The sequence below is a fragment of the Lontra canadensis genome, unplaced genomic scaffold (assembly GCF_010015895.1).
Source record: "Lontra canadensis isolate GAN:19392208 unplaced genomic scaffold, GSC_riverotter_1.0 scaffold13, whole genome shotgun sequence".
NCBI lineage: Eukaryota > Metazoa > Chordata > Mammalia > Carnivora > Mustelidae > Lontra > Lontra canadensis.
The window spans coordinates 497,480-521,387 of NW_022631007.1; the positions used below are offsets into that span (position 1 = coordinate 497,480).

The following is a 23,908-nucleotide window of genomic DNA, read 5'->3' on the forward strand; positions in this document are numbered from 1 at the left end:
ATGAAGGGCATAGTACCAATTTGTGCTCTTCCTGATGATGGGAACTTTGATCACTTGATTATGGTTATGTCTGCCTGGTTTCTCCACTGTAAAGTTATGGGTTTGGGGTTTTTTTTTCTAAGATGTATTTATTTATTTATGTGAGAGAGGGTACACCTGGCTGGGAGTGGGGAGAGGGAGAGAGAAACTAAACAGGCTCCATGCTGAACATGGAGCCAACGTGGAGCTTGATCTCATGACCCTGAGATCACTATCCGAAACAAAACCAACAGCCCAAGGCTCAACAAAGCGGGCCACCAGAACACCCCAAGTTGTTTCTTTTTTCCCTTTTGTAATTAATAAATATCTGTGGAGAGGTATTTTGAGATAATAGAATGATCCCATTTCCCAGTAATCTTTCACCCACCAATTTTAGGATGCACTGATGAGTTTTGCCTGAAGCAGTTATTACCATGGTGGTTGTCAGTGGTGATTTTCTGTTCTTATCCGTTGGAATTCTTTTGTGAGGGAGCGTTGTTCCTCCTCCCCCATTCATTCATTCATTCATTCATTCTTTTATTTATTTATTTATATCACTGTGGATTCATGGATTCTTACTTTACGTAGTCTGATACTCATTTATTTTGCTGCTTGGGTTGTCCCAGATTTGATTAGAGGGAGCCTCTTTAGGCCCTTTAAGTCCTTTTTTTCCTCTTCCACCTTTAATGACTTCATTGAGGTATAATTTACATACCATGCAATTGATTCCTTTACTGTAAAAGTAGAGCTCAATCACTTTTAGTAAGTTTGTACATTTGTGCAACCATCACCACCATCTGGTTTCATTTTTTATTTTATTTATTTATTTATTTATTTTTAAGATTTTACTTATTTATTTGAGAGAGAGAGAGAGAGAGCAAGAGCACGCAGAGAGAGTGACAAGGAGAGGGAGATTCCCCACTGAGTGGAGAGCCCGATGCGGGGCTTGATCCCAAGACCCTGAGATCATGACCTGAGCCAAAGGCAGACTCTTAACCATCTGAGCCACCCAGGTGCCCCCACCATCTGCTTCTAGAACACTTTCATCACCCCATAAAATTCCCTCATTCCCAATTACAGTCATTCCTTGTTCCCACCCTCAGCCTCAGGCAACCACTGATCTACTTTCTATCTCTATAATTTTGTCTTTTTTAGAAATTTTATAAAAGTGGAATCCTACAATATATAGTCTTTTGTGTCTGGCCTCTTTTTCTTAGCAGAATGTTTTTGAGGTTAATCTAGGTTGTTGCCTTTTATTGCTGAGTAACATTCCATTAAATGGATATATCGTATTTTGTTTATTTACCAGTTGATGGACATTTGGATTATTTCTAGTCTTTGCCTATTAAGAAAAATGCTGCTATGAATATTCATGTGTAAGTGTTTGGACATAATGCTTTGATTTTTCTTTGGTAGATACTTGAGAGTGGAATCGTTGGGTCATTATATATTAGTTTTTACAAAACTCATAAGGTTTTTTTTTTAAAGATTTTATTTATTTATTTAACAGAGAGAGAGACAGATCACAAGTAGGCAGAGAGGCAGGCGGGGGTGGGGGAAGCAGGCTCCCTGCTGAGCAGAGAGCCTGATGTGGGGCTCGATCCCAGGACCCTGAGATCATGACCTAAGCTGAAGGCAGAGGCTTAACCCACTGAGCCACCCAGGCACCCAAAACTCATAATGGTTTTCAAAGTGGCTGTATCATGGTATCATTGTATATTCCCATCTGCAATGTAGGAAGATTCCAATTTCTCCATATTGTGGTCAACACTGTTATCAGTCCATGTTGGTTATAGCCATTCTAGTGGGTATCTTATTGTGGTTTTAATTGTCATTTTCCTAATGACTGAAGATATTGATCATCTTTTCTTGTGCTTATTAGTCACCTATGTATTTATTTAGTGAAATATTTATTCAGATGTTTTGGCTATCTTCAAAATAGCCTATTTAAATATTTTTTTAATTGGGTTGGTTTTCATCTTCTTGAGTTGTGAGAGTTCATAGCATATTTTGGATACAAGTCCATTATAATTGCAAATATTTTCTCCCAGTTTGTAGATTTTTCTTTTCATTCTCTCAGTAGTGTTTTTCTAAATTCTTCATTGATATAATCCAGTTAATAGCTGGACTTTTTTTTTTTTTAAGATTTTATTTATTTGACAGAGACAGCAAGAGAGGGAACACAAGCAGGAGAAGTGGGAGAGGGAGAAGCACGCTCCCTGCTCTAGTCCTGATGCGGGACTAGGTCCTAGGACCCTGGGATCATGACCTGAGTTGAAGGCAGACGCTTAACAACTGAGCCACCCAGGCACCCCAACAGCTGGACTGTTAACACATTTTCTCTTAAAAATTTTCAATTGCCCAAAGCCAGTAACATTTTCTCCTTCGTTTTCTGCCTGAAGTTTTATAGTTTTAGTTCTTATATTTAGCTCTCTGATCCAGTTTGAGTTAAGTTATGGTATAAGGTAAGAGTCTGAGTTCATTTTTTTATACACGAATAGCCACTTATTCCAACATCATTTGTTAAAGGTTATCCTTTTCCTCATTAAGTTGCATAGGCAACCTTATTGTGAATTAATTCACCATAAATGGAAGGGTCTATTTCTAGACTCTGTTTGGTTCTGTTGATCTATGTCTGTTCTTATGCAAATACCACATTATCTTGATTACTATAGCTTTATACTAAATTTTGAAATCCAGTAGTGTAAGTTCAGTTTTGTTCTTTTTTTTTTTTTTTTTCAAAATTGTTTTTGGCTGTTCTAGGTCTTTTCCATTTCCGTATAAATTTTAGGATCAGCTTATCAGTTTCTCCAGAAAAGCCTGCTGGGATTTTGATAGGAATTGTGTTTACTCCATAGGTCAGTTTGGGAAGAATTTGCCATCTTAACAATATTGAGTCTTCTAATTCATGAACATGTTATATCTCTCCATTTATTTAACTTTTTAATTTCTCTTGGGAGTGTTTTGTAGTTTTCAGTGTACTTTTTTAATTTCAGTTTTTACTTGTTAGTGTATGGAAATAAATCAGTTTTTGTATCTTGATCTTGTATCCTATAATCTTGCTAAACTTGCTTATTTTATTTTATTTTATTTTTTTTTTTTTAAAGATTTTATTTATTTATTTGACAGAGAGAGAGAGAGAGAGATCACAAGTAGGCAGAGAGAGAGGAAGCGAAGCAGGCTCCCCACGGAGCAGAGAGCCTGATGTGGGGCTCGATCCCAGGACCCTGGGATCATGACCTGAGCCGAAGGCAGAGGCTTAACCCACTGAGCCACCCAGGCGCCCCAAACTTGCTTATTTTAGTAGGTTTTTTTGTAGATTTCTTGGGATTATCTGTGTACAAGATGATGTCTCTGGCAAGTAAATATAGTTTCACTTCTTCTTTTATAATCTACATGAATTTAATTTCTTTTTCTTGCCTTGTTGGACTGGCTAGAATTGCCAGTGCAATGTTGAATAGAAATGAGGAGAGTAGGCATCCTTGCCTTGTTCTCAGTCTTAGAGGGAAAACATCTAGTATTTTACTGTTAACTGTTACGTGAACTATTTCTATGATCTTAGGCTATGTCTCTATCAAAATTTGAGAATTTCTTCAGTTTTTGCAGCATAAGAGACAGTCAGGCTCATCTGATACTTTTCCTGCTCCAGCTGTTCTCCAAGGAGCTCTAGTTACTTGGTTTCTTTTATTGACAAATAGTATATAGTGATCAAGGTCCAGGCAGTAGGTGAGTAACAGTCGCTTTTTAACTCTTCTCCCAGTGTTTTTGGAAATCCCAGCCATCTAGTTACATAAAAACTGTAAGAGCCAGAAGCAAGGGTTTTCTTTGAGTATATCCCAAAGCACTTTTCAGTTGTTTTTTTAGTGCCAAGTCAGACCTGCCACTGAAGAACCCAATTACTGGTAATATAATAAATTTCACAGAAGTTTCCAGATGACATGAGTACTGTGTCTTTTTATTAAAAGAACACTATTTGTACTAGCTGAAATTTTGCAGTGGAATACTTGTTGCCTTCTCCAGGTGCGTCCCCCTCCCAACCCTTCTTCTTGGTAGCTTGAGAAGAGGGCTGAGGGGAGAAAGATCATTTGATGCCAGTCGTAACGAGCATGATCACTGCCATCCCTTGACTGTTTAGTGTGGACCATGCGCTGTGCTGTATGTGAATTCTCTAATTTGATTTCACCACTACCCCGCAGGAGGTTATGATACTTCCTTTCTTGTCTTTTCTCAAACATTCCAGCTGTGTGGTTTTAGCACTGAATGAATTCACTGTTCATCAGAGCTCAGACTTGAGTTATGAAGGGGTGGTGACTGCTGGTCCAGCAGGGCCGAAAGGAGCAGTAGTGCCCTGGAGACTCTCGGAATACTGCACACAAGTGTCACGTGGTTGTTTGTTGTTCGTTTGTTTTGAAAGACTAAACAAGCAAACTAGGTTCCCCCACCCCTGCCCCATCCTCCTCTCACCCGTCTCCCCAAGGTATCTGCCATAATAGTTTGGTGTAAATTCTTCCAGATCTTTGGTATTTTTAAAAATTATTTTAATTTTTAAAATTATTTAATTATTTAAATTATTAATTACTTTAATTTTTAAAATTGTTTTAGTTTGGGCTCCCAGCATGGAGCCCAACACAGAGTTTCAACTCATGACCCCAAGATCAAGACCTGAGCTGAAATCAAGAGTCAGATGCTTACCTGACGGAGCCACCCAGGCGCCCCAAGATTTTGTTTTGGCATGAACATATTTGAATGTTCTGAGAGCTGTTTCAGAGAGACTCTCCTTCCCAAGAACCTGCTCCTGAGCTGCTCTGCCCTAAACTAACCTTTCTTTTCAGCTGGGCATTTTCCTGTTTAGACTTTGATTAAGGAACTTAACCAGAAACAGACTTCTTTTTTTTTATTATTTTTTTATTTATTTGTTTATTTGTCAGAGAGAGAGTGCACAAGCAGGGGGAGCAGCAGGCAGAGGGAGAGGGAGCAGCAGGCTTCCCGCCAAGCAGGGAGCCTGATGCAGGGCTCGATCCCAGGACCCTGGGATCATGACCCGAGCTGAAGGCAGACACTTAACCGACTGAGCCACGCAGGCACCCCCAGAAACAGGCTTCTAAACTCACACTCTGCGGACAATAGAATAGTGTTTGTATCCCCTCTTCAGCCCTTAAGTCCTCTTATTCCCCAGAGATAATGTGTAGGAGCAAGAAAGATAGAAGATTAATAGCTCTGTGAAATGTGTTAGATTGTTCAAAATCCTTTTTTCCAGATGAGGTCAGTGTGTTGACTCCTCAAGTAAGTCCCTCACAAGCTGTCGTTTGGAGGGTCGACTGATGGTGGATCCTTTAGGTTTAGTCAGAGAGTAAGTATGAGTGCCTTTGGTTATTTTTAAGTAGGGGATATATGTGGTTTAGAAGTATATGAAAATTGAATGAAAATAATGGGATCTGTAAATCCTTTAATTTATATAATCACCAATTACTCTAAGTTTAGGTTTGCTTCAGTTGGGTATTTTTAAAACAAGGCTTCCGTTAGTAGCCTGTGTGTGAGGCTTCCTATGTATATAAATGCCTTTCCTTCTTGTTCTCTTGTCTTTGATGTCTCATCCTAAAATGTTTCCTTTGAGATGGGCAGGCCATCTGTGAGATCTGTAGGTACACACACAGACACATCAAGTGTGTGTCACCACAGTGCACTTAGAAACTTGAGGGAGGTGGAGAGAAGGATCTCCCAGGCATTGTGTCAGGAGCCCAGGGGACAGGCTTTGTGGCCTCAGGGAAGAATAGCCTTCTGAGAGTATGCTTTCTGTGGGGACTGGCTTCCAGACAGTGTTTGCCCGTCTAGACTCTGACTTTTTGGCAGAAACTACAATTCTCAGGGTGTTGTATTTTGCAACTATTTCTCACTTCCTCTACTTCTTATATCTTGGACCGCCTAGGACTTTTCCAAGTTTGTCACTCCTCATTCCTATAGAAGATGGGGTCCTTCCTTGGCACCTGAGTGGCAATGCTATTAAAGGCCCTGTCTTGGAAAAGGTGGCCTGTGGCAGCAGTAAGAGGGTCCTGGGACCTGGGTTGCCTGAATTTTCTGGCCAGGTCCCTGCTTCCCTTCCACATGGGGTTTTGATTTCATCAAGAATCTCTGTAAAAAGAAGGAAGAGGGCTGCTTTTAGCAACCATTTCCTCATCTAAACCAGACAGTACTTCTGAGGCAGGAACTGTGATACCAGGTCAGAACATTTGTATGTGGTACTGTTAGGAGTAATACTGTTTACCTCATGTTCTCGAATCTAGTCTGTGCAGATTATCTGACGTGACAGACTTGTTTTGCTTGGCATTTCCTGACAGTCGTCTTAGCCAACCCTGGCCATCGTTTACTTTCAATGGGGCCCTTTCCCGGAAAGAGACTTCTATTGAACCGTCTTCTCATCTGCTTGGCCCTTGTGTCCAGATAATGCTTCCTTAGGAAGACAGGTGGCTCTTTTCTAAGCTGCCATCCTACACATCAGGGGGACTGTGAGAGGAAACAAGGTGTGGGGAACAGCCACTGCAAAGACATAAAAGATCTGGAATCGCACTAGAGAGAGGAGAGTCCCTTTGACTCTCTCTGGCGCTTGCCCAGCTGGCCAGCTTTGCACTCTGCCTGGGAGCGGGTCATTTGCAGCCTCTGAAGAGGGTGGGAGCGTATTCTTGGCTTCCCTCTTCCTCATCTGGATTAGCAGTCAAGTTAGCCAGATGCCAGGCCACTTGCATTCAGTATTCCTGACCCTGGAGATTGGTGTGCTATAACGCAGAGAGGCAGATGACTCCTGGTGTGTGCAGAAGGGAGGAGTGGAGGGTTCTGTTCACCTGGCCCCGGGGTGGTGTGCAGGGCTCATGGCAGGGGGTGGGGTGGGAGAACGCACGCTCTTACAAGCTTCACCCCCCAGGGCCTCAGTATGAACTGGGAGAGTGGTTCCCACCCGAGCTTTGTCTTGTCCCTGAAACCGAAGGGTGATTTGAGGGGACAGGGACTGAGCGTGTTTCCTTCCTGTTTAAGAGGCATGTGGAGTCAGACAAACTCGAGTTTTAGTCTTGGCACCACTCATTATTGGTTGTTTAATTATAGAAGAGTTATTTCGCTTTTCTGATTCTCGGATTCATCGTCAGTAAATCGAGTGTAAGGTTTTTGTGAGGATTGCATAAGAGAACAGAGGTAAAGTGCCTAGCACAGCACCTGGCATTTATTAGGTGCCCAGATCAGTGTTGATCACTGCCAGTGTGTGTCCCGTTCATTTACTGAACTTTTGCAGTTTATTCATTCAACAGAATACTGAGCGCGTACTGTGTTCCAGACGCTGCAGGGGACACGAGCTAGTGGAAAATGCGCATGTGGCTCCTGGTCAGACAAGTGGTACATTATTCAAGTTCGGGATAGTAGAAGCAGCGACAGTGGCCGGCATGTGGCTGAGGCATCCCCTTCAAAGTGGAGATCTGGGAAGGCTCCCTGGAGAAGGGGGTATTCAAGTTGAGTATTTTTCAAGTCTGGTCAAAGAGAAGGAAGGGACTCCAGGGAGGAGCACTTATAAAGGCCTGAGGTCTGAGGTAGCGGGATGCACATGAGGAACCACAAAGTGGGTATTTTTCAAGCCGACCAGTGCAGTTCCATTTCCTTGGCCCTTCTCTCCCGTCACTTTGGTGTGTCTGTTGGCCTGCACGGGTAGGGCAAGGCATGGATTCCTGGAAGAGGATCACGTGAGTTGGGACTGAATCTGTTGAGTGTACACAACACACACACACACACACACGGTCTGGTAAAGTCCCTGGCGGACTTTGACTCTTTCCTTGTGTCTGCTTCGCTGTCATAAATGCATAGAGTGTAATTAGCCCCTGCACCGTACTTCCGTGGTCTAGACTCGGTGGAGGTCCATTTTCTGTCTCCTTAATTTGAGGTTACTGGCATCAAAATCTAGTTTTAGAACTTAGGCTGTTTTTAGCCCACTGTGAGATGGAATGTTGGCAGTCATGAGTCGTGGTTCTTGTCCTCTCTCCTTGAGAAAGAATCCACATAAGTCAGCCTTTGCCCGAAAAGAGAGTGACGTCATGTGGCTTCTGTAGGCTTTGTGTTTGTAGACAACACCAACAGTTCCTACAGGTGGAGGCAGGAGTCACGGATCTTCCTTGGCCATTAGTCTCTTATCAGAATACGAGGTCCTCTCCCCGTTGAAGTTTGTATTTTAAAGTAACTTGAACAAAAAAATTCTCTGCTAATTCTTTCCCTCTAGCCACTGCAAAAACACTTCCTTGGAAAGGATGCCAGGATTCCATTCAGAATTATCCCAGATGAGTGACTTCTTATAGAAGAGTCTTGTTTTTCCCCCTCTGGATGCTGTCATTTGTGAAAACTGGAGATTATTTTGTGACTTTGATTTAGAAAGTAAGTGACCATGCCTAACGACTGTTTGGAACTCAGAATTAACTGGCTGGTTTTGCCATAGAGGAAATATCGAATGAGGGCCTGAGACAGGCCCTCCCTCCCTGCTCTCTGCCACCTACCCCCTGCCCCGGCCCTCCCCCGCCCCCCGCCGGGATCAGCCCAACTGACACCTGGGGCTTGGGATAAAGCAAGCTCTCCTCCTCCTTCCCCTGTTTTCTACCCCCTAAACTCTTCTGTCCAACCATGGCTGCCGTAAATAAGGTCACTTTAAGAAAAAACAATGTTGGTGTCCAGTTCCATTTTGTTTCTTCTTTTTCCCAGTGACACATGGGATGGGCTCTAAGTCTGTATAGCTTATAGCAAGACGATTAAAGAGGTGAAGTCACTGTCTCAGCTTCCGAGTGAACGCCGGAGGTCAGCAGGGGGAATTCTCTGCTTGTATTTCATCTTGTCACACCTAGCCGTGAAAAGCAGACCACACTAGGGGCCTCTGAGAGTTGGTCAGGGACGAGTAGATGTAAAATAGGTTTCTCAAGTGACCCCTGAGCTTTCAGAATTGGTTGGGGAGGAGGAAGATATTGGCTGGTTTCTCTGCCACCCCCAGACTTGCCTTATTCCGAGCCCCACCGGGCTTAGGAGAGGAAGGAAGCCACTCAGAGAAGTCACGGATGGTGAGACAGAGAGATGTAGTTTTCCCTGGAGAGAGAGCAGAGGGCTCCGAGGGAACGGGAACACGTGAGCAGACTGCTTGGTGGAGCTGTAAAGTCCCAGTCCTTGACAGAGCCGGCCCTGATTGCTCGAGGGCAGGCGGAAGACCCCTGCAGGCCCAGTAGGAGTCCAGTGTCCTTCTCTCCAGGTCCTAAATGACAGCTACGGCTGGTTGCCCCAGGGAAACGGAGGTGGGGCTCTGTTGCTTCACTAAGGACCCCTGTAGCCCACGCTCTGTCCTCCCGGGACAGTAACATCCCCAATGGATTCTCCTCCCTCCAGGTGGATAGATGGTGAGGATGCAGCTGCGACTACTGGAGGTGCGTGGCACCTGTTCCGAGTCTGGCCACGAGGCCATGTGGCCATGATGGGTGCCCCTCATGGCCTCAGCAGGAACCGAGCACTACAGTATTGGCCTCCGCCGGGGAAACAGCTTCAAGCAGAGTGGCCCCTCGGGCTCCGTGCCCGCCCGGCCACGGGAGAGACCCTCTGAGGGCAGAGGCTGGGCTCAGGCCCATCAGCAGGTGAAGCCAATCTGGAAGCTGGAGAGGAAGCACGTGGGGACACTGTCAGCGGGCTTGGGCCCTGGCCTCTTGGGTGTTCCACCGCAGCCAGCCTATTTCTTCTGCCCCAGTGCTTTATGTAGCTCAGGGCGCTCAGCTGTCCTTGCGGGCCCCAGCAGCTCCTGTTACCTGCCCTCCCTCCCAGACCTGTTCAGCGGGACCCTGCTGTACCGCCGCGCCAGCTACCGGCACAAACCTTATCAGCAGCTGGAGTCCTTCTGCCTGCGCTCAGGCCTCCCGGAAAGAAGACCTCTCTCTCTCCCTCAGAAGAGCCTCCCCATCAGACTCACTGCCAATAAGGCCCCTTCTTTCACGTTCTCCCCCATGGCCCAGCCCATGGCGTCCTCATCCACAGATCCATACCTCTCACTGGGAGCGGCCGGGGAAAACCCTTCAGGGAAGAGCCTGGCCTCTGCCATCTCAGGGAAGATCCCGTCTCCGCTCGCCACCCCCTCTGCCTACAAGCCCACGCTGAATAACAACTCCTTCATGCGGCCAAATAGCACTAAAGTGCCTTTATCGAAGGCCCCAGAGGGCCTGAAGCCAGTATCCTCCCCCATGATCCATCTTGTCCCCTGGCATCATTCGGGGGGCACCGGGGACTGTGTACTCCAGCCTGTGGAACATAAGGTGCCCAAGAGCGATGGCACTGTCCTTGGTGAGGCCCCCGCCCCTGGCACCCTGTCTGCCCCTAGCTCTTTAGACACTTTGACCACCAGCGTGGCCTCTGCCCCGTACACCCGCAGTCACTTAGCCACCAGAACAGAGCTGCCCCCCTGTGGCCTGGACGGTGGCTTTGTTTCTCAGGCTCTGGCTAAGGAGGTTCGGTTCACTGAGGCTGTGAGGAAGTTGACTGCAAGAGGCTTTGAGAAGAAGCCAAGGCCAGGCGGCCAGTTTGAACAGGCTTGTTTCATGAGCCCCAGCTTGCAGTGTGATCTCCTCACCAGGAACCGGCAGTGGAAGTCTCCCATGGTCGGCCAGCAGTTCCCTCAGGAGGATGCTGGAGCGAACAAACGGGCCCTCCCTAGCACCTCGGACACCTTGGAGTTGGACAGTACCGTCTTCTGTACCAAACGCATCAGCATTCACCTCCTTGCCTCACATGCCAGTTCGCTCAGCCACAGCCCTGCCTGTGGCTCTGCAGTTGACCCCCCAGCACTTGGAGAAGACAAAACTCCCATCCTGCCTTCTCCCCCTCAGCCCCTTGGTGTAGCCGACGTGGCCACCCGCCTCTCTTCCATCCATCTGGGCCAGCTTGGGAAGGAGGGGCCTAAGGAAGCCAGGGGGCCGGACTCCCCTACTAGGGATAGCAGGTAAGTTAGAGAACGTTTTCGGTGCCTTTAGAGCAGTGGACTATATACACCATAATTTGGTGACCCTAACCCTGCATCTCTGAAAGTGGTTTTATTTTTTTTGGGCTGCCCTGGCGTTTTGGTTTCCAATTTAGGGCAGAGGTTGGCAAAATAGACCAGCATGTGGGCCAAATCTTACCCGATGCGGGCTTTTATAAATAAAGTTTTATTGAAACGCAGCCTCACCCATTCGTTTACTGCCATCTGTGGCTACTTTCATGTCCCAATGGTAGGATTGAGTAGTTGCAGCAAACTGAATGGCCCGCAAAACTGAAAAGATTCACTATCTAGTCCTTTAGAGAAAGAGTTTGGCAGCCCTGCTTCAGGTTATAATCAGGAAGAGATAATGCCAAATATTGGGGCCTGCGACTTCTCTACTTAATTCCATACCAAACCAGACTCTCTGTCATTCCTTGTTTGATAGCCATTTCAGAGTTAGGGCATACACAAACTTGGCTCCTTCTCTTGTGCCTTGTTACTTCTCTGGAACCTTGGTCCACCAAGGCCTTGTGCAGAATTCCGAGGTCTAGGGGCCTTTGAAGTCAATTACCAGACATTCATTGATGGTGTTTTGTATGCAGAACTTTGCACTGATGTGCTATGAGGGAGAAGATGGGAGATGGAGTGCCTCTCTGCACAACAGGGGCTGTAGTGTTGAGGAACTATGGCTAGACTGAAACTCTGAGGGCCAGAAAAATGAGTTGTGAGGTCTGGACGAGAGACAGCAAGTCGTCGAGTGGAGAGGAGACGAGCACTGGGAGGTGATGAAGCGATGAGAATCTAGCTGTGACCTCTCTTATGGAGGTTGGGCTGGGGCATGATTCTTTCTTATAGTTCACCTGCAGACGCGCAGCTAGACCTGGGTGAGGCTGAAGATTTAGAAGAAGAGCTAGTCGATGGTTTGGAGGACTGCTGCAGCCATGATGGGAATGAAGAGGAAGAGGGTAAGTAAGGGGCCCTCTCCCCTGCCAGCTGGGAAGTGGTCACCACCCTCGAGAGAAGGGCTGACAGTTGTATGCTGGGTCCTTGACTCACTTTATCACCTGCAGTAATCGTTTGCCTTATGGGTCCGAGGGTGGCAGTGGCTTCTGGGAAATTGGTTCACTAGCCCTGCGGTCCACCAGTCTTCTTTCCTCTGTGCTACTGCTAAGCTCACGGAAGGCTGTGTGAGGCTGCATGTTGGTATTCGTGGCTCCGTGGGAAGGCTGGGCCGGGATGCCCAAGGAAGCGCAGCCTGGGCGTGGTGGGTTTGTGTAGCAGCCTCTGCCAGTGGAATGTCTCTGCTCTGTCCCCTCCAGGAGACTCAGAGTGCTCCTCGTTCAGTGCCGTGTCCACCAGCGAGTCGGTAGCGGTGATCTCCCGGTGAGTGTTGTGTCGATCGTTGGTACAGGCTTATTTGCTGTCTCTTTAAGATTATAAAGAGAGGGGTGCTTGAATGGCTCAGTCAGTTGAGCATCCGACTCTGGGTTTCAGCTCTGATTATGGTCTCTGTACTCAGCAGGGAGTCTGCTCGAAGATTCTTCCCCTCACGGCTCCCCACCTCCACCCCTGCTTGCTCACCTGTGCACTCTCTCTCTCTCTCAAATAAAGAAAATAAATATTTAAAAAAGAAGATTATGAAGTCATTAATGGCCATGTTAACTGTAACTCATTTTTACCAGATTTTGACATTTGGGACTTTAGTTTTCAAATAAGGACCAATGGAAGGGACTAGAAGCACATTTTATCGTTCGGGCTTAAAAATAGTACCGTGTTTCTTAGGCTGCAGTTTGGTCGTTAGTTTCTAAGAAATTGTTCCAAGTAAAAAGAAAAGGATTTCAAGCAGTGCTTAGAAAATTAATTAGGAGTTAATGGAGAAACATAATATTTGGCCACCCCACAAGGGTCATTGCCACCTTACATCATAAGTGTGCCCCACTATCAGACACAGTTCTGAGATGTACATATTTTTGTGTGAACGTAATCTTTGTCCCTCTGAGGTCAGTGTCCAGGAGTGCAGTTGCTGGGTCGTATGGTAGTTGCATGTTTAATTGTTGTGTTTTTTAAAGATTTTATTTATTTGAGAGAGTGAGCATGAGGGGTGAGCAGAGGGGGAGGGAGGAGGAAAGAATCTAGTGCGGAGTCCGACTCGGGGCTGGATCTCACAACCCTGAGCTCATGACCTAGTTCACCGACTGAGCCACCCAAGCGCCCCACTTGTTTAGTTTTTTTAAGAAACTGCCAAAACTTTTCCAGAGTGGCTTTACCATTTTACATTCCTGTCTTGTCTTATTTCTAAGCCTTAACTCCTTCTCCTTGATTTTCAGCAGTCTTAAATTCTAATACTCCGCAAATTAAAAAGCTTTGAAATAAAATATTTTGGAAATGAGGAATTGAGAGTTGAATTCATTGGAACTATTTAGCTGAGAATTAGTATTTAACTGGACCCAGTAACATTTTGAAATAATCTTAAAGATTTCAAACAACCGAAGTGTTTTCCGTACTAGTGCCTATTTCTGTTGTGCTGCAAAATAACTGGTAGAATGGCTCTTTATAAGCTAAAGATTAGTCTTAAATAGTAATCTTTGTGGGTCATGTCAGCTCAGCAGAGAGAGTGATAACTGCTATTTAAAGACATGGTCTGGGTCTCTCCTCCTGTACCCGATAGCTGAGGTGTTCAGTTTTTAGAAATCCCTTGAGATCGCCTTGGCTGTGCCATGGTGGGAGCAACGGTTGGACCCCAGCGGCCCACTGCTCCAGATTCCCAGACCTGCATTACCACACTGATGTCCCAGATCATTTCCAAAATGGAGAGCAGCCTTCATCATCTGCACATCTTCAGATTAGCCTAAATATAAAATGAGTTAGAAGTATCCCTATTTCTTTCCTTTCTGTTGCTTTTTCCCCTTTTTCTTTTTAAAACTCTATACTTCTCCTTAGGTCTTTTCTGCTCTTCTTTCTTTTTCATTATCCATATCGTTTTCTCTCCTCATTTACTCCTCTTTGTTCAAGTGTTGCATACCTGCTCTCGGAAGCACTCTTTCCAGGGCTTTCCCTGCCCATGGCTTGTTAGGGGAAATGTTGGAGCTGTGTCACGGAAGAGAGTATGGGAAAGTCTGGCCTTTATGTGACATGTACCGGTGTTAGATTCGTAGTTGCAGAATACTTACTGAGTACTTGTCTTTGCGGAATCCCAGTGCGAAAGACCGCACCCCTGAGGAAAGGACACAGTGACAGCACTTCGGGGGCGTGTCCTCCCCTTTCTCTACCACACGTCTGTTTTGCATCGTAGGAGCTGTGCGGAAATTCTGACCAAACCCCTCTCCAGTGAGAAAGTTGTCCGGCCAGCCCTCGTCTACAGCCTCTTTCCCAACGTGCCCCCTACCATCTATTTTGGCACCCGGGACGAGAGAGGTAACCCTAGCCAAGGGTCTGAGCCCCAAAGTGCCCCCAGGAGAAGGGTACTAGCCAAGTTGGGAGGAGTGGGCAAGGGGGGTGAAAGGGGCTTTCCAGAATGACCTTTCTGGTGCCCGGTTCCCCTCCTGGTTCACCAGCCTGATACTCGGAACTTTTCCGTGTCTGTCCCTCAGCGGACCCTTGTCAGCTGCATCATCTCGTGCTTCATTCCTGCCAACCTCCCTCCGGTCCATGTCCCTCAACCACTGCGGCCCCCCTCTTCCTGCCAAGGGTGCTCCTTTGAAACTCTGGCCCAGAACACTTCTTAAGTGACTCATCTCCCTAGTGCAGGCTGGGCAGCGGCACCACCTTTCCACTTCTAACCCTGACTCTCCTGCTCTCCTTCACCCTCGCCCCCCCCCTTTCTGCAGTGGAGAAACTTCCCTGGGAGCAGAGGAAGCTGCTCCGGTGGAAGATGAGCACTGTAACCCCCAACATTGTCAAGCAGACCATTGGACGGTCCCACTTCAAAATCAGCAAGAGTGAGTCACCGGCCTTACTGTGAGCTTGTCCCCTGCCCCGTCAGATGGCCTCAGGGTTGGGGGAGAGCCCTGCGTACCTCCTGCTCTGCGGGGACCCTGGCCTGGATTTCCCACCTCATGGGAAGACATAGCTCTGAAGTCTCTCTGGGCCAGAGCCTGGTCCTCGAAGTTAGAAGACAGAGAGCCATTGTTCTGTTCCTGACCCCAGGGTCTCACGTAGGACAGCTCCACAGCGGCTCTTAGAAAACTGGGTCTGGGAGCTGTGCCCGGGCCCAACAGTGTGTCTGGGGCCTCTGAGCCTCTCGGCCCCAAGAACTGAGCTGCTAGCGGGACTGACTCCCTGATGTGCCTCCTGTAGGAAATGACGACTGGCTGGGCTGCTGGGGTCACCACATGAAGTCTCCTAGTTTCCGATCTATTCGGGAGCATCAGAAGGTAGGGGTCCTTTCTGGGGAGTCCCTCTCCTGGACTTCGGACCCGGCAGGAGGAGGTTGTTATGGGCAGGGGGGAAAGAGGAGGGTGACCGCGGAGAAGCCAGGACCATGCACAGAGCAGAGGCGGTGCGGGAGGAGCGGGCAGCGGGGCCCTAGCGGGTCACGGCCGTCCAGCAGCGCAGTGCGCTGTGCTGCAGTGCCCTGAGGAGCTGCAGCCCCCCAAACACTTCCTTCTCCAATGTGGCTTGAGCTGCGGCATCTGTGTCTGTGACTCGTGTTTCTGCTGTGACTGCTGTGCATTGCCTCGAGTCCTCCAAGCTGGGTGTGCACAAAGAGGACTCTGGTCTGTTGTGACAGAGGAGTCCCTTGCCCCAGACTTAATGAAGGCCAGGTGCTTTCCTGTCTTTGCCCTACAGGCCGTTAAGGCAGTAGACACTTACAGGGAATATCTTGTCTGACTTAATCACTGTTCTCTGGTTGTTCATGAGCTATCTACCCCTTGGGGGCACTACATTTTGGTGTTTTTTGTTTGTGTTTTAATCATCTTTTGGTGAGTGCTCTGCGGAGGAGTACTTATCATCAGGTGGTGACGGTAGAAGTGGATTGAGAGCTCAGAGTGTTGCTAAGGAAGTTGAAAGGACCCTGTGAGTCTTGCTATCTTCCTCCTGGCCTTACCCAGGCCCTCTCCCTGCTCTCCCACTTTGTCCCTTCTGTAGCTGAACCACTTCCCAGGTTCCTTCCAGATCGGGCGAAAGGACCGGCTGTGGCGGAACCTGTCTCGCATGCAGAGCCGCTTTGGCAAGAAGGAGTTCAGTTTCTTCCCCCAGTCCTTCATCCTGCCCCAGGACGCCAAGCTCCTGCGCAAAGCCTGGGAGAGCAGCAGCCGCCAGAAGTGGATTGTTAAACCGGTGAGTGGATGGCGGCAGGCAGCGGCTGAGGTCCGAGAGTGGGAGCAATGGAGTATTGGGCCGGCAGCAAATCTCCTCTCCCTTCCGCTTGCCTTCTAGCCAGCGTCAGCCCGAGGCATTGGCATCCAGGTCATTCACAAGTGGAGTCAGCTCCCCAAGCGAAGGCCCCTCCTGGTACAGAGGTGAGCTTGTCACCAGCTCACGCCCTACTCCTCATCTTCCCACCTCCCCAGCCCAGAGGGTCCCTTTTTATAGCATTTCCCTGCCCTTTGTTCTCCCAGCCATCGACCTCCTTCAGCCAGCGGTTTTAAGGTCTTTACTTTGGGGACTGCTCGCTGGCTTCTGCTGTTTTACGTACTGAGCCCCATCTCATCGGTCACATCCCTGAAGCTGGCCATTCCCTGTTTAGGTATCTACACAAACCCTACCTCATCAGTGGCAGCAAGTTCGACCTGAGAATCTATGTTTACGTCACCTCCTACGATCCTCTGCGGATTTACCTCTTTTCCGACGGACTTGTCCGCTTTGCCAGTTGCAAGTACGTGGTCGTGCTGAGGCCTCACCCTGACAGCTCTGGGGACTTGTTTTCCTGAGAATGAGGGGAACTGGAGGATGCCGGGCTGAAAAACAACACATTTTGTGGGCAAAGGAGAAGTAGGTGTATCTGGAAAACCCAATCTTCCTTTCCTCTTGTGTGTCTCCTATCACACTGAACACTTCTGCCACTTCTGGTCACCAAATGCGTGGGACTTTTCCCCCACAGGAGGCAGTTCTTTGCAACGCCAGCTGGGTATCCTGCATTTTAACTCCTGTCTGACACTGGCCACCCCCCACACACACACACCCCACCAGAGTCTGAGACCCCAGCTTGGGGCTCCACGTCACGAGGTTGCCCCTTCCTCCTGCTTCAGACTCTGGTCACCAGTCCAGGTGCCTGTGCTTCTTACCGGTCAGCTGGAAGTCAGAGATTCCCGGAACCCCCTTCTCAGCTTCCATTAATTTGTCAGAGCAGCCCATCATAGCAGATGGTAAAGTTCGGTTACAGGCTAAGAGCCAGAGAGAAGAGACCAGGTGAGGTGTCAGAGGAGACAAGGCACAGGGCGGCGTGTGTGACAAGGGTTGCCCCGCTCCCTGGCCCTCTCTGGGCCCTACTCCCAGCACATCCCACAGGATCCCCAGCCCAGAACACGCACCTTGTATTTGGGGGTTTTAGGGAGGCTTCATCACATAGGCATGATTGATTGTGTTTTTAATCCTTCTCCCTCTTAAGGGGGGAGAGGGGGCAGGGCCAAAAATTCCAAGCTTCTAATCATGGGTTGGTCTGTCTGGTGATCAGACCCTATCCAGGAACTCACCCAAAGTTGCCTCATTAGAACACAAGATGCTCCTATTGCCCAGGAAATTACAAGTGTTTCAGGAGCTGTGTGTCAGGAACTGGGATCAAAGAGCAAAAGATGGTCTGATGGTGCTCTTATCACTGAGGAATTTATAAGGGATTTAGAAACTCTGTGCCAGGAACCAGGGACAGGGACATGCATGTAAGCTTCTTATTATAAATCGCATTGTCACATGGGGAAGAGGAAACGAGAAGGTTCTCTACCTCAGTGACTATGGGCTGTGTCCTTCTTGCAGGACTGAGGTGGGACGAAGGCGATCAGTCCCACATGCCTTGCCCTGTGCTTTTCTTGTGCTCGGCTGGATCTTTTGTCATCTCCTTATATGAGAAACGAGTAAACATAAGTAAACTTTTCCTGAGTTTTGTGAGCTGTTCATGATAAAGGAGCTGTGGTGTTCTAGAAACCTTGCCAACAGACATACTTCTCAGGCTCTTATGCATCTGGAAAGATCTGTTTACTTGTCCTTTACTGCATTGGGATTTGGGGAAACGTTGGGACCTCTGTCCACCTGCCGTCTCCCTATCTTACCTCTGCCTTTCTCCTCACTTATAGGTATTCCCCTTCCATGAAGAGCCTTGGCAACAAGTTCATGCACCTGACCAACTACAGTGTCAATAAAAAGAATGCTGACTACCAGGCCAATGCGGATGAAACAGCCTGCCAGGGCCACAAATGGTACCCGGGCTGCGTCCCCGTCAGGCGGAGGCCTAGGGGAACACAGGGTTCTGGACTTTGGGGAGGTTCAGGGGCATGGTCAATGAGGATTGATGTAAAACCCAAAGGTCATATAAACACTGGGCAATTCGGAATTGGTTTGTTTCCATCCAAGCTCCTCTCTTTCTGAATTGAAAATCTCAAAAGAGACATGGAGAGAGTGCCTTGGGACCTCTTACTCCTTTTTCTTTCTCTTTTCATCATCACCCGTTCATAGAATATAACCCCACCCCCCCACCCCACCCCCGCCTTGCAGGGCACTGAAGGCTTTGTGGAACTACCTGAGCCAGAAGGGAGTCAATAGTGACGCCATCTGGGAGAAGATAAAGGATGTTGTTGTCAAAACCATCATCTCGTGAGTCACGCTGCTACCCTGGGTGTAGGGCCTTCCATGGCCTCCCCTTTTTTCACAGGCCTGCACATGGCTGTGCCCCAGACACTGACCACACCGGGCGTCAGTTTCTGAGGACCAGAAATAGGAAGGAGTGGCTAGAATTCTGCCCTTTTACTGAACTTCCTCTCCAGAATCTGGCTCCAGATCAGAAGCTTCCCTAGGGAACTGCTTTTCCTGGGGTTCTTCTGTTCTCTCACCTCTGGGCAGCTATAGCGAGGGCCCCGCGGGAGGAGCTGGGCTTAAGACGTGGTCTTCTCTGTGACCAGGTCAGAGCCCTACGTGACCAGCCTGCTGAAGATGTACGTGCGACGGCCCTACAGCTGCCACGAGCTCTTCGGTTTTGACATCATGCTGGACGAAAACCTCAAGCCCTGGGTCCTGGAAGTCAACATCTCCCCGAGGTAGGTGGGTTCTTGGGGCACTCGGAGCACAGCCCTGCCTGTGTCCTCACGATCCTCTTTCCGCTCTGGTCTTGCTGACTTCGGGAAGACCTTTCCTGCAGTAGATTTTGTGTTTTCCCTTCGTGATCTGTTTTTCACTCCTTCACTCATTCTAAGCCATTTTCTCAAGAAGTTGCTCTTTTCAACTTGATCCCTACCCTGTGCTTTCCCCCGGCAAACAAAGGCCATAGTCAGGAACCACCCCGAGTGAGGTGATCACTCTCTGTGGGGCAGCAAGTCCCCCGTGACAGTGCTCGGGAGTCGGGGGGACAAGGTATCCACGGGCTAGTGCTGACTCAGGAGCGTGGCCGGAAGCTGTTCTACTGCCCCTTGTACCCTTTCCCTGAAGCCTCCACTCCAGCTCCCCGCTGGACATCAGCATCAAAGGCCAGATGATCCGGGACCTTCTGAACCTGGCAGGCTTCGTCCTACCCAATGCAGAGGACGTCATGTCCAGCTCCGGCAGCCCCTGCAGCTCCAGCGCCAGGTCAGCCTCCATGCTCGGGCCCCATGGCTCACGAGTAGCCCCCTGGGGACTGTGGGAAGGAGCAGAGCCTGAGTGCCCCTTCCTTCTTGGACTCCCGTGCTGCACACTTTGCCCCCAAAGTCTTCCCGCGCACCTCTTCCCACGTCAGTGCCCCTGAAAATCACGGCTGGTTTTATCGCTCCCAGCTCAGGAATCTCCACAGGGCCTGGAGAATCCGCTTTAAACTCCTCACAGGGACACACGAGGCCGCGGCCTCCTTTTCCCAGGCGTCCCTCCCTCTCCTCCCCTTCCTGGCTCCTGTGCTCTGACCAGGCAGCCGCTAGCAGAAGCCCAGAGTTGAAGGATCGATGAATGGAGTCTCCTCTCTGAAATGGGCGTGGCTTCTCACTGTTCCTCCGTAATGTCCCTCCCCTCCTCTGCTCATGGGCTTTCTTTGTCCTGACACCCCCCCTCAGTCAGATCTCCCCCTGGGACCTCACCCACCCACGAGAGCCTAGCTGCGGGTGGCATCTGCGTGAAGTCAGCTCCTCTTGGAACCACTCTTGAGGGGAGGGAGCTGATACTTGGTTGGGACCTTGCTGTGTGTCAGGAGAAAACCTGTAACTCCTCTCCACCTCAGCCCACACAGCTGGTATCCATGTCCTCAGCTGGCAGATGCAGAGACTGGAAATCCCTGGGATTAGGCAGCCCACCCATGGTTATTCCGCTACAGAGTGGGAGAGCTGGGATCCCAGTCCCAATTTGCTGGGAACAACACTTGCTTTCCCCACCGTGTCTCATGGACTCCGGTGTGGCTCTGGCTGTGGCTCTCACTTGATAGCCGCTGCCCTGTGGGCTCTGTGGAGGCCATCTTTGCGTCTCTGCGCAGTAGTGGTGGTGCCAGGGCTGGGGAAGCAGGGCAGGGAGTCTTGGAGTGTGCCCGGGTCGCACAGCCAGTGCCGAGCTGGGTATCGAGGGGCTGCCCACCAAATCCGACCGAACTCACACATGCAGCGGTCCTTCCCGGCTCCTCTTTTCTTACCAGCCCGTGAGGGTGCCTTGAACTCTTGTAGTTACCCCGTGCTGCTTGCTCTTCGGTGCTCAGGCTACTGCATAGAGTGCATCGCTGTCCCATCCACACAAGCAATGGGTGTTGTCTGTCCCAGCGTCTTTGTCTTCTCTCGAGAAGGGGGTGACTCCCTCCAACAAACCACTTAAACTTGGTGCCCCAGTGAGTCCCCTGAACCCAGCCAAGAGTTGTCTTCCTCCCCCAGCTACGCTAAGGGTCCTGAGAGGGACGCTCTTTCCACGTGTCCTCAGGATGCGAAGCTGCTGACCTTACCCTTTGTTTCTCTTCCATCCACCGCGTTAGCCTGCCCAGCTCCCCCAGGGATAAGTGTCGAGTGGCCCCGGAGCATTTCACTGCACAGAAGATGAAGAAAGCGTATTATCTGACCCAGAAAATTCCTGACCAGGTAGGAGATTTCCCTCCACCCCCAAGTGCCAACATAAAGTTTCCCTGGTGAGACATTTGGGAGCCCAAGGCAAGCAGTTTTCCCTCTCTCCAAGACAGGGTTTCCTAATCCAGCTTCAGGGTCCCTTGGTGTGCAGGGATCTGCTGGCCTGTGCGTGGTTCCGGGAGAGAGTTGACGGCCTTTACCACGTGGCCAACCACTGCTCCTCACCCGATGCTGTCGTAACCATCCCCTGTTGTCTGAGCTGTCGACCCTTTGGGTTTCTTCCCTTGAGGTGCACTGAGCCCCAGGGGAGCTCGCTGTGTTCTTGGAGTCGATGAGAGTAGTAGTCCGAAGGCAGCTGCCGAGTTTGTTGCTAGATTCTGATCTTGACTCCATCCAGCAAACCTCTTAAAACCTCTGTGCTCTGGAGTATCTTCTCCAGACAGCAGAACGCCGTAGGTCTGGGAACAGATGGGGTCCCGAGCTGCCCCACTAGTCAGCCTTGGTGTTGCCTTGGGAGTCCTGCAGCCTTAGAACCTCAGAGCGGCGCTCACCGTACCCTCCCGCCCAACCTCCTGTTCCACCCTCTTCCTCCCCGTTCCTTGGGCCTTAGGACTTCTATGCATCTGTGCTGGACGTCCTGACGCCCGATGACGTGCGGATTCTGGTTGAGATGGAGGATGAGTTTTCTCGCCGTGGGCAATTTGAACGAATTTTTCCTTCTCGAATCTCCTCTCGCTATCTCCGCTTTTTTGAGCAGCCACGATATTTCAACATTCTCACCACCCAGTGGGAACAGAAGTACCATGGCAACAAGCTCAAAGGTAATGGATCCTCCCTGCCCACAGGATGCCATTGTAGTAAGCAATTAAATCCTAGTAGGCCAAGAAATGGGCCTCCCTCACAAGAAGAGTCCACCAATTGATTTCACCCTCTTAAGTCCCACCCCTGCTCATCTTGTTCTAGGAGTAGATCTGCTTCGCAGTTGGTGCTACAAAGGGTTCCACACAGGGGCTGTCTCGGATTCTGCTCCACTGGTGAGTGACGCCATTGCGGGGCCAGGAGGCACCTCCAGTCAGCAGCCTCGGCCCTGCAGCTTAAGAGCACAACATGGGTTGGTTGTAGGTCCAGACCCTCTCACTTCTCCCCTGTCTGTGTCTCCAGACCCTTCCCTTTCAGGGGAATAATGACCTCCAGGATTCCCTGGGTGCCTTTCTTTCAAGGGTCAGAGTGCTTTGTAGCCTCAACTTCTGGTCCAAATCTGGAGAAAACGGAGATTTTTGTCCCACATGGGCCCATGCCTGAAGGGTAGGGAAGAGGCGAGCCCCACAATCACTCAGGTGGAGCCAGAAGAGAGTCCCAGAACCCTGAGCACTCCCGCCTGACTAGCCCTTTTGGCCTCACTGCTTCCTTTGCTTTTAGTGGTCTCTCCCAACATCACTTCTGACCATCCCGAAGGGTGACGTGGCACTCAGTGCGCTCTCCAAGTCCGAGACTGGCAAGCTGGGGTGAGTGCTCTCTGGGCAAGGCAAGGGTGCTGGCTGTGAGTTCAGGGAGTTTTCTTCTTCCTCTCCTCCCAGATGATGATGAGCTCAGTGTTCTCCACTAGGGGTAGGGGTGGGAACTCGGCCACTGTCTCTGCCTGGTGGCTCCCCGTGTGCCCGGCGCAGCTGAGCTGGAGTGTGGCTCACCTGCCCACGCAACCCCTCTCAGCTGTGCCCGCCTCCTGCGGGCTCCTTGAGGCCTCCTCTCACATGTTCACATTTGCACCAAGCTCTCCGCCTTCAGATAAAGAAGATGTGTTTTGTGGTTCTATCTCCCATCTAGTCATGGTGTGTAGCCCCGGAAGGCTGGAAATGCCTGTCCGGACTCTGAAGGCAGATCACAGTCCCAGCTACACAGCCATCTCAGCCATTTCTTTCCCCACCTGTTTCAGGAAACACAGCTTCTCCGAGGGAAGCATACCGCTCTCTGAAGATGGGACCATCCCTAAGCCCAAGAAGACCCAAGCTGGCCTTTCTCCTCTCCCCGGGAAACCCAGCTCTTCCAAGGACCTTGAGGACACCAGCAAAGAGCCCAGCCTCTCCACCCAGATGTTACCTCTGATGAAGTACTCTGGGCAGACCTCGAGACTCTCTGCTTCCCCCACCTCCCAGTCAACCGGTGACTCACTCCTGGCTGCCGTGAGCTCATGACTGGCCTCTCTCCACTAGCCCCCACCTAGGAGCACCGGTGTTAGCTACCTCATGGGAACTGGCCGGCCGACCGGCTGGCTAGCCAGCCTGAGCCCCAGCCCCTTCCTCAAAGTATTTTTTTGAAGTGGTTGAATTGCAGAGATGGGTATCTGGAGGGATGGAGGGGTGGTGGGAATGGGGAGAAGGTGAGGAAGGTTCACTGGCTGGTACCTCTTATCTCTGCAGAGAAGCCACTGATGGCCACTCAGCCTTATAAAGCAGGGTTTGGTTTCTAACTTCAGAGAGCCGTGTGTGGTTTGTTTTCGACCTTGGTATGGTGAGAAGTTACAGCTCTAGAGGGGGAAACGCACCAAACACATTTGAGCCTAAAGTCCTTTGCCTATAACTGAGGCAGTCCCTCCAAAGGTCCTTACTTCCTCAGGTCTCCCCCTCGGTCCCCACACCCCATACCCTGTCCGAAGGAGCCACTTTGAGAACCCTTCAGACTTCTTCAGAAGACAGGCAGGGCGAGGCCACACGTGATAAACCCATTTCCTGTCGTC

General features: G+C 49.7%; 1 protein-coding gene across 2 annotated transcripts in view; it reads left to right on the forward strand.

The window, feature by feature from the left end:
* Nucleotides 1–23,641, forward strand: part of TTLL4 (tubulin tyrosine ligase like 4) — a 34,363-nt gene extending 10,722 nt beyond the window's left edge. Inside the window, exons 2-20 of one of the 2 annotated variants that reach the window (XM_032857222.1) lie at nt 8,270–8,421; nt 9,412–11,005; nt 11,879–11,988; nt 12,343–12,406; nt 14,316–14,437; nt 14,851–14,961; nt 15,320–15,396; nt 16,112–16,303; nt 16,403–16,485; nt 16,713–16,841; nt 18,253–18,375; nt 18,671–18,769; nt 19,075–19,209; nt 19,598–19,735; nt 21,087–21,189; nt 21,785–21,995; nt 22,138–22,208; nt 22,594–22,679; nt 23,108–23,641. In XM_032857222.1, the coding sequence (XP_032713113.1) occupies nt 9,510–11,005; nt 11,879–11,988; nt 12,343–12,406; nt 14,316–14,437; nt 14,851–14,961; nt 15,320–15,396; nt 16,112–16,303; nt 16,403–16,485; nt 16,713–16,841; nt 18,253–18,375; nt 18,671–18,769; nt 19,075–19,209; nt 19,598–19,735; nt 21,087–21,189; nt 21,785–21,995; nt 22,138–22,208; nt 22,594–22,679; nt 23,108–23,366 (3,609 nt within the window). In that variant the 5' untranslated portion in view covers nt 8,270–8,421; nt 9,412–9,509 and the 3' untranslated portion in view covers nt 23,367–23,641. The remainder of the gene's footprint in view (nt 1–8,269; nt 8,422–9,411; nt 11,006–11,878; nt 11,989–12,342; nt 12,407–14,315; nt 14,438–14,850; nt 14,962–15,319; nt 15,397–16,111; nt 16,304–16,402; nt 16,486–16,712; nt 16,842–18,252; nt 18,376–18,670; nt 18,770–19,074; nt 19,210–19,597; nt 19,736–21,086; nt 21,190–21,784; nt 21,996–22,137; nt 22,209–22,593; nt 22,680–23,107) is intronic. The other variant, XM_032857223.1, reaches the window with a different exon arrangement.
* Nucleotides 23,642–23,908: the final 267 nt, after the last annotated feature.